Consider the following 10,122-nt stretch of genomic DNA (forward strand, 5'->3'; position numbering starts at 1 on the left):
TATGATGATAATGGAAATTATGTAAGATTCCATGAACATAAACATATTGTTAAACTACGTAATTTCATTGTTCTTTTTCTATGTTCTAATTTTCTATATTTTATATTGCTTGCATTATAAAAAATGTGATAATGCAATATTGTAATTACTTTCTGATTTCAAAGCATAAGGCAGTCTCATATTTATTGTGAATTAATTACCCTTTCAAAAAAGAATAATCCCATATCAGGCCAACCTTGGTATAAAAATTCCATGGACTGTAATTGCTGTCATCTATGATCTATTAAAAAAAATGTACAAATAAAAGAAATGATACATTCCTATTCTATGTGATGACCGAGCCAAGATGACGTGGGAGCCAGTGATGGGCCCGGGATTTGCAATGTGGGCCCAACATATTTTGGAAAATTTGAAGTTTTCACCCTATCAAATCTAAGAATTTCATATTCCCCCCTTAATACATCTCCTGAGAACAGCTGTCCGGACGTTGAAACGCAGCCCAGGGCTCCCCTTGCGCCGTAACGAAGCTTCCGTCCTCGAAACCCAGCGAGTAGCCCACGTCCTCCGCGCTCCACCCGGCGCTTAGCAGCTTGAACGACATCCGCTGCACGTGACACCACACCCCCACCCTCTCTCGGTACCCCGTCGCCTCCTCCCTCGGCTTCTCCGCCTCCTCATCCGCGCCGTCCATCATCATCATCTCCCTCACCTCCTCCTCCTTCCACCCTCCGTCTCTCAGCCTCCAAAACACCTCCTCCAGGCACCCCCCGAGATTCCCACTCCACCATCCTCCGTACGTGAACCCACGCGCGACCCCCTTCCCCCTCTCCGCCACCTCCGTCCAGAAGTCGATCGTCCGCGGGGCCTTGGCCGCCCACGCCGGTGCCGGCGTCTCCGTCTTCGTCACAGGCAACGAATTCGGCAGCCGGAAATCATTGTTTTGGAAGAACCCGGCGAGGTCGAAGCTCGATAACCTGACGTCGCCGCCGTGGACGAAGAACACGGGGTTGCCGGCGGCGATGGGAGTCGACGGGATGTAAAATCGACGGTAAATGGGGACTAGAATTGGGGCTTTGCTCAAGAAGGGGTTTGCTAGGAGAAGGGCTTTCTCGGCATTGTCGGGGCGATCGCCCCAGGAGTTGATCCAGAAGTCGGCGCGGGAAATTTCTTGGGAGAGTCCGAAGACGGGGAGGGCGGTGAGGAGGCGGAGGTGGTGGGGTGAGGCAGCGCGCCAGTTGGGGAAGCCGGGGGAGAGGGGAAGGCCTTCGCGGAGGATGGAACGGAGGTCGGGAGGGAAGGTGAAGTTAAGAGAGGATTCAATGGCGGAGAATTCGTCGTCGGAGAGGCCGTGCGCCACTGGAACGCCGCAGGAGCGGAGGTGACCGATGAGAGTCTTGGCGTAGGCAGCGAAGGAGAAGCAGCACGCTCGCATGGGCTTTGGATCCGGATTCGAATTCGGGTTCGGGTTCAGAGCTCGCGTTGCTATTGTCGCCATGAGAGGGAGAGGGAGAGGGAGAATGAGAATAGAACTGAGAGAGGGGGGGGGGGGGTCGTGCAAAAAACTGCTTGGACCGAAGATGCCGTTGGACTGTTGGAGTACGTAGACTGCGTATCTTAGAGAGAGAGAGAGAGAGAGGGGCGTTGCGAGAATGTGAGTATTTAAATGGAGAGGAGGATGAACGACGTCGCATGAATGCATGATGCTGTGAGGGACGAGGGCGGTAAACGATGTCGTATGATGCTGTGAGGCTCGAGGGAAGAAAAACAGAGCGAAGGTGACGTGAGATGTAAGGCTGAACACAGGGGAGGGGTAAACGGTCCATTTCACATGTTAATTTCCTTCAATTGTTCAAATGTTGAAATCTTACCATACCATTTTTGTCTTCATCTCTCTCTCTCTCTCTCTCTCCATATTTTTTTTTAATTAATTGTCACTCCAATTGTAGTTTTCATTACCATTAAAACCGAATTTTAATTATTATTTATATTTTACTTAATTCAGAAATATTGTGCATCTTGCCATTAATAATGAGATTTAGTGTTTATATTTTTATTTTGGATATTTTAACACGGGATGATTAACGTCCTTAATTAACTTTCTATATAACAGTCAAATAAAATATTTATAGTGAATAAAAAAACATGGAGACTTATCCATGTACCTTCTTGTATGAATGAATTAATTTATTTAATTATTTTTTTAATTAAATAAATAGATCGTATCATATCTGTGAGTTTCGCCCATTTATTATTTTTGTCACTTGCTAAGGATAGTACAAATAAAAAAGATAAAAAAGAAAATAAATGATGTAATATTTTATTTTATTGCACCAAATCTATCTGTCAATTAAGTTGATGTTAATAAGTTGCAATACAAGCCCTTTTAAAGAGTACGGCGTATTTATTATAATATTATTATTAATTTTTGGCATGTAGTTTGTGAAATCAAAACAACGACTACTAAATAAAATTACTTATTTAAAGCTGTTTTGACCAAACCTAAGATCTCCATAGGTAAAATCTAATTTTCTTTTGTTTCAAAAAGTAATGATAAATATTAAAAAATCCAAAATTATGAATTTGAAGAAAATTAACTAATTTGTTTTGATTTATATAAATTAATCGTGAAAAATGGCATAGTCAAATTAAATTAAATCAAGAAAGTGCATAATATGTTTGCTTCACATTTTTTCATAATTAAAAATAAGATAATTTTTAATAATTTATTCAAAAAATAAATAGATTTAGAGTTTTATTGGATTTGGATGAGATGTGATACAAAATTTATAATATTGAAATTTGTTTAAATCTACTTAAATCCAATTCTAAAATCCTAAATCTATGCTTTGAAACGAAGCATAATAATATTTCATTAATTGAAATGTTATTTTAATTTTAAATTGATATATATATTTTTTTAATTAATGATTAAAATAAAAAATACAAATTATTTATTGATTTATATATGTCCACATCATCCATCTAATAAGCCGGAATATATGATTAAATACGTAAGGTGTTCTTCTAGAGGGACAGCCTAGACCGTGTCTGCGCTATCCATATACATACATGGCAATTAATGGGCCACGGCCCATGGGCCCATGAGCCGGGCCCAGAATGGGTCGTCCACTCCTTCGTGCACGGGATGAAACGACTGCTGTTTAATTTAATTTAATATAATCATTGCTAGCTATGGACACGCAAAGTGCGTGACCTAGGGACCCCTTTTCTTTTTTAAGGTAGTTATAAATAGTTATAAGGGTATTTTAGGATATTTATAAGTAATTATGTGGATAAATTTTATAATCTTATTTTTGGAGATAGCTTAGATTTGAATCGAATTAATTTTGGATAAGATGTAATATAAAATTATATTTAAATTTATTTAAATCTACACAAATCTAAATCTAAGGTCTCAAATCATGCTCTTAAATATAAAATAAGGTTATGTTTGGAGAGATCTTAGATTTGAGTTTATATTAAATTTAAAATTATATTGAAATTTGTCTAAATTCATACTCTCAAACATAAAATAAGAGTATTTTACAATAATTGTAATAATAATAATAAAAAAAAAGTAGCTTGGTGTACAAAGCTCTCACATATGCGGAGTTCGGGGAAAGAGCAAATCACAATGGGTCTATGGTACGTAGTCTTAACTTACATTTTTATAAAAGACTATTTTCACGCATCAAACCCGTAACCTCTAAATCATACGATGACAACCTTACCGTTGCAATAATTTTACATAGTTAAAAAAGTATTTTGAAATAATTATTAATTGCTATAAGGATAAATTTGATATTTTTTAAAAGGAAACATCAAACAAGATACTCTTTTATACTAGGAGAGATGTGGACGTATATGAGAGTTTTTTTTTTGGAAAAAAAAATTGTACAGGTTATTTTAAATTATAAAATTAATTAATTAGCCAAATATTAAGAATATGATCTCATCCTAGATGTGAGTTGGATTCAAACTTTTCTCCTTTTAAGTACTTGCCCATCAAAATAATAGTAAAACTATAATATATAATATTTATTTGTGGAAGTGTTCGTGTGATGTCTGTGTATCTCCTAAAATTATAATGTGTAACCAAATCATCAGTAAGTGTTTTGTAACCTTAGAAAGGTAAAAGAAGTTGAATAGAATAAAATTGCAACAAATATTTAATTTACAATAAGGAGTTTCTCTCTAATGCTATAGAGGAAATTCTTCATTTGATTTATTCTTTTTGAAATATCAAATTTATCCTTATAACCATTACTAGTTATCTCAAATTATCTATTTAACTACCCACAATTATCCCAAATTAAAATACTATTATGATTTTGTCAAATTTATTTCTTAAGCTACTCATAATTATTTCCCATGACTAACTATAATTATCTCAAATTACCATTGTACTCTCTAATTCTTTGTTATGTTCTTCATAATTTTTTAAAAGTTTTAAAAGTATAGATTCGTTGGGTAGACACATAGTGCATGCCCATGACTAGTCTATATAAAGGAAGTCAGGTAGAAGAATTAGGAAATTGTTTGTAACCCCAAGTTTGATTAGGTTGAGTGAGAGATATAAATATTTTCTTTGGTAATCATGTAAAAGACCTCTCAAAATATTTATACAATGTGACCAATTTACTAGTTTTGGCGTCATCGCCACCTTATTATCTTCCTTCCTTCTCCTATCTCAATTTTGAACTTAAAGAATTTCATGTAAAATTAAGATTTAAGATCCAGGTCACACCACATTAAAAAGGACACTAAATTAGAAAGTAGACATTATTAGGATTACAAATGAATCAAGCTGCTCATGTGTGGCTTGAAATTTCAGCTAGTAAGAGCTCATTCATGATGTAAATGAGCGATTTCCAAACCAACTTTGCAGTAAGTTTAATAAATAAGTCGAATCTAAACATGAATATGTTTGACTCGTTTCGGCTCATGAGTGACTTAATTATAGGTTCGATTTAGATTTGTTTAATAGGCTTGAATTAAAATCCTTGATGCTAGTTTAGTAGAATCGAATTAGACTTGATAAATTGCAGTGGGCTTAAAAGTAGGAACTATTTGTGTATAACATTATTTTGTTCAAACACCACAATCTTAATTTAGTAATAAGGTTAATGCTCAATGCCATTAGGCTAGTTTGAAGGACAAAAAAAACTCTAAATTAGTGTTAATAAGAGTCTTTTTTCACCTTTTCGCCTAACAAAATCTTGTCTTTCAAAATGAAAGGTTCTAAAATAATCAAACTATTAGTGAACATTCCAGTAGTTTAGTTTGGGTTGATTTTCATAATTTGAACCAGCATATTAAAGATTGGTATGAACTTAGCTCGAACTCAAGTTTGGTTAAAAATTTAATAAATAAGTTTGAGTAAATCAAATTTAGCTCGACTCATTTACAAACTTAGGCATTTTATTAAAGAGAGAGAGAGAGAGAGAGAGAGAGAGAGAGAGAGAGAGAGGGAGAGGGAGAGGGAGAGGGGGGGGGGGTTTGAACCACATTTACTCGAATAGCATACAAAAATAAATTAAATAAAATGATAAATTAAAGTAGCACTAATTATTTGATTGATCTTAAGGAAGATGTAGACTCACCTCTCTCAATTATACTAAAAAGTCTTGATCCCTCTAGAATTGTAGTTCAACTCAAACAACTCAAAGATCAGAATAAAATACAAAATTGAAAAAGATACTACATACACAAACCATTCTCAACAAAATCACAATCCTTCTCTTTGATTATATGTTCTTCAATTTTTATAAATATTAAAATTTATTATTTATTATACCATAGAGTTCATAAAATTTTGAGAGTCTAGATTGAATGTTAAGGCAACCGTTATTGCAGATAAAGATTCTACCAAGACCTCCTCAAAGGCACCTTTGATCTATGAGAATATATTATCAAAATCAGAAACGTCTAGAAGGATTCCATTTACCAAGAAATGCTAATCTGTCCTTCTAGGTGTCATATGATCCGAATATAATGGAGTGGCTGCGTGAGCTATATATATATTGTGTAATGATTGTAATAGTGGATACAAAGCAAAACAGAAATCAAAAAGATGAATGAAAAAAATTCTATCTGAGGCATTTTAGTGAAATCCTTCTCTGTTTTCTTTTAATTTCTTTTATTTACTTCAACATGGTATCAGAGCACCCCAAAGACCTACGTTTGCTCCAGTCCACCTGCCATGGCAACTCCAGAACCTCCAATACCCCTAGAGAAAACCACCAAAACCACAAATGCCTCATTGTCCACCATATCTCCTTCACCTCCACCCTTCATTTTGTTACTCTTAAGCTCACCATTGATAACTACCTCGTTTGGAAGGCACAGATTGTGCCTTTTCTCAAAGGTCACCAGCGATTTGATTATGTTGATGGATCTATTCCCATGCCGCCACCCATGATCGAAGGCAACATCAATCCCAATTATACGAAATGGGCATTACAAGATCAGCTCATTATCTCCGCTATCAATTCTTCTCTTACTAATACTGTTTTGGCTCAGGTGCTCGATTATGCAACATCTCACCAAGTTTGGGCTACCCTTCATAGCTTATTTGCAGCACAGTCTTCTGCCTATATTATGCAGACGCAGTACCAATTGGCTACCCTTAAAAAAAAGGCTCTGAATCTATTACAGAGTATTTCCACAAAGCCAAGTCTCTTTCATCTACACTAGGCTACACTAGGAGTTGCGGGACAGCCGCTATCTTCTTCTGAATTCATCATTTATCTTCTTGCAGGTCTTGGAACGGACTATGAGTCCATTGTCACCTCGATTACTACTCGGCTAGAGCCATTGACGTCTTCACAAGTCTATAGTCTTTTGAATCATGAATCGCAACTTGCCCATCAAACTCAATCTTTACTTTCTCGCAGTCAGCTCATAGCCAATACTATTTCTGTTTGACCTTCGGCATCACCCTCACAGGGTCGTGGTCGAAATTACTCCTATCGTGGTCGCAGAGGAGGTCGTGGTGGTAATCGTGGTGGCCATTCTCAGAATTATTTTTCTCAACGCTCAGATAACCGCCTAGTATGCCAAGTTTGCTAGAAACTTGATCACATTTTCATGACTTGCTATCATCGATTTAATCACTTTTACCAGGCATCTACTCCTCCGGCTTTCTCAGATCATTACACACTTATGCCTCACTCTTCACTCATCTCTGGTGCTTGGTTTCCCGACATTGCTGCTACGCATCATTTTACACTTGATTTGTCACATCTTAATTAGGACTCTGCCAGTTATCAAGGCTCTGAGCAAGTGAGCATCGAGAATGGCTCTACTCTTCCCATCTAGAACATTAACTCTGCACACCTTCATTCTCCTTCTGGAAAATATCTTCTTGGAAAACCTTTTCATGTCACTTCTATTAGACGCAATTTACTTTCTATCTGTCAATTTTGTTATGATAACTCTGTGTTTTTTGAGTTTTACTATTCTTTTTTTCATGTGAAGGATTTACATACCAGGGCGGTGCTCCTCTGGAGCCACGTTAAGGACGGTCTTTATGTCCTACCTTCAGATACTACGGCTACTCCAGCTGCTCCTTCCTCCATTTCTTCCTCCTTACCACAAGCTCTTCTCGATGAAACCACTACTCCCCAGAACTAGCATTCTCGTTTGGGCCATCCTCCTTCTCGGACCACCTCTTACACCATTTGTCGCTTCCAGCTTCCGGTCTCTCACAGTGTTGCTGTCTCTGCTTGTCCCACCAGTTCTTCATCTCGTTCTTTGCATGCCTTTTGAGCTTTTATTTTTAGATGCTTGGGGACCGGCGCCTGTGTTGTCCTCTTCTAGTTCTCGCTTTTATTTATCTATTGTAGATGATTGGTCTAAATATATATGACTTTTTACCCTTTTTTCTAAATGTGATGTCTTTTCTGTCTTTTTTACTTTCATTCAATATGCCAAAAATACTTTCTCTTCTATTAGAATTTTGGTTCAAACTGATGGTGGCAGCGAATTTCGTTCCCTTCACAAAATTTGTCAATCTGTTCGAATTACACATCAAGTCACTTGCCCTCACTCTCATGCGCAGATGTCGAACGACGTCACCGCCATATTGTTGAGACTGGTCTTTTCTCGTTCCCAGATTATACATTTTTGCAGACCTTTGGGTGTGCCTGTTGGCTCAATTTGTGGCCCTTTAATCGTCAAAAAATGGACCTTCGGTCTAAGCTCTATGTCTTTATGGGTTATAGTCCAGATCATAAGGGTTATTTTTGCTATCATATTCCCACGGGCCGCACCTTTGTTTCCCGGGATGTCCTCTTCAATGAATCCTCATTTCCTTTTTCCACACTGGGTTCTTTCGCAACTCTGTCTTCTTCTGTGGGTCCAAAGCTCCTTGGTCCATCTCTTCTTCTTAGGCCTTCATCTCCTAATTCTTCTATTTTTCCTCCTGTGGGTTTCCCTTCTGTGGACTTGTCCCCTGGGCTTCCCTTCTCCTCCCAATCATCTAGGCCCTCCTCCCTACTTCGTTCTTCTCCTTTGGCCTATTCTCCTCAACCCTAAATTTCCTCACTTGAGCCCACCCCATCTCCCTTCCCCGAATCCTCTTCAACATCTCCTGGGTCTTCTCATACTTCGCCGCCTCCGTCATCTTCTACCCAGCCTCTTTCTCTCCATCCTATGACCACTCGGTCCAAGGCTAACATTTTCCGCCCTCTTCTTCATTCCGATGGTACGATCCCTTGGCCTCCCTCAAAGCACCACCACATCTCCTTCATCTGATTCCTCTGTTCATGAAGAACCCCACTCCTTTTCTGAAGCTTCTAAATACCGTGCTTGGCATAACGCTATGGCAACCGAATATCATGCCCTCCTTCAGAATCACACCTGGGACTTAGTACCCTACACCTCTGCCTTTAATGTTCTTGGTTCAAAGTGGGTTCTTCACACCAAACACCATGCCGATGGCTCTCTAGAGCGCCGTGGGGCACGTCTAGTGGCTCAAGGCTTTCATCAGCAACCTAGGCTTGATTTCAATGAGACCTTTAGCCCTGTCATGAAGCCAGTCACCGTTTGGCTTCTCATCTCCATTGTTGTCACCTCCGCTTGGCCGTTACATCAATTAGACATTCAGCACGCATTTCTTCACGGGGACTTGGAGGAGGTTGTTTACATGCGGCAACCCCCTGGCTTTGTGGATCCAGACTTCCCCAACCATATCTGTAAGTTGCGCAAATCCCTATATTGCCTTAAACAGGCTCCTCGCGCCTAGTTTTCTAAGGTCAGTACTAAATTGTTGTCTCTTGGTTTCATTGATTCTAAATATGATTCTTCTTTGTTTACTTTACGCACCAATTCGGATTCTTTTTATGTCTTAATTTATGTTGATGATATTCTTGTTATTGGTTCTAATTCTTCTTTAATTTCTGATTTTATTGACACACCACGTGCCTCATTTCCTGTCAAAGATCTTGGTTTTTTACATTATTTCTTAGGAATTGAGGTTTTTCGTCATGCTCATGGTTTATATTTGTCTCAATCTAAGTATATCTCTGATTTGCTTAAGCGTACTAATATGAACAATTCAAAGCCTGTTTCCACTCCCATGGCTTCTTCTACTCGCCTTACTGCTATTGATAGCCCTTCTTTTGAGGATCCTCATCTATATCGCAGTGTGGTTGGTAGTCTGCAATATTTGGCTTTCACTCAGCCGGATCTAACTTTTGCTGTAAATAAAGTCTGTCAGTTATGCATTTTCCGGGACAATCTCATTGGGAAGCTGTTAAATGAATTCTTCGTTACTTTCGCTCAACTCAGCATTTTGGTATTCATTTTTCTAGCTCTTCCTCTTTCACTTTGTCTACCTTTTCTGATGCTGATTGGGTTGGGTGTCTAGATGACCGCAAGTCCACCGGAGGTTTTTGTGTTTATTTTGGTTCACACCTTGTCTCTTGGGGCTCCAAGAAACAACCCACTATTGTCCGGTCTTCTACTAAGGCTGAATATAAAGTTGTGGCTAATACTACGTGTGAACTTCTTTGGCTTCAATTCTTGTTGGGTGAACTTGGTATTTTTTTTGATTGATTCTCCTACGCTTTGGTGTGATAATCTTAGTGCTACATATCTCTCGCTTAATGCTGTTTCACA

The 10,122-nt window shown here is 38.3% G+C and overlaps 1 protein-coding gene across 1 annotated transcript; it reads right to left on the reverse strand.

The window, feature by feature from the left end:
- Positions 1 to 236: 236 nt before the first annotated feature.
- On the reverse strand, positions 237 to 1,862 carry LOC131158466 (uncharacterized). Its single transcript, XM_058113337.1, has one exon. The coding sequence runs from the start codon at positions 1,697 to 1,699 to the stop codon at positions 455 to 457; it is 1,245 nt and encodes a 414-aa protein (XP_057969320.1). The 5' UTR covers positions 1,700 to 1,862; the 3' UTR covers positions 237 to 454.
- Between the last annotated feature and the right edge of the window lie 8,260 nt (positions 1,863 to 10,122).

Source organism: Malania oleifera, chromosome 1 (assembly GCF_029873635.1).
Source record: "Malania oleifera isolate guangnan ecotype guangnan chromosome 1, ASM2987363v1, whole genome shotgun sequence".
Classification (NCBI taxonomy): Eukaryota; Viridiplantae; Streptophyta; class Magnoliopsida; order Santalales; family Ximeniaceae; genus Malania; species Malania oleifera.

Excerpts from the sequence above, each read along its gene's own strand:
- LOC131158466 (XM_058113337.1), bottom strand. The coding sequence starts at position 1,699 with ATGCATTCATGCGACGTCGTTCATCCTCCTCTCCATTTAAATACTCAC.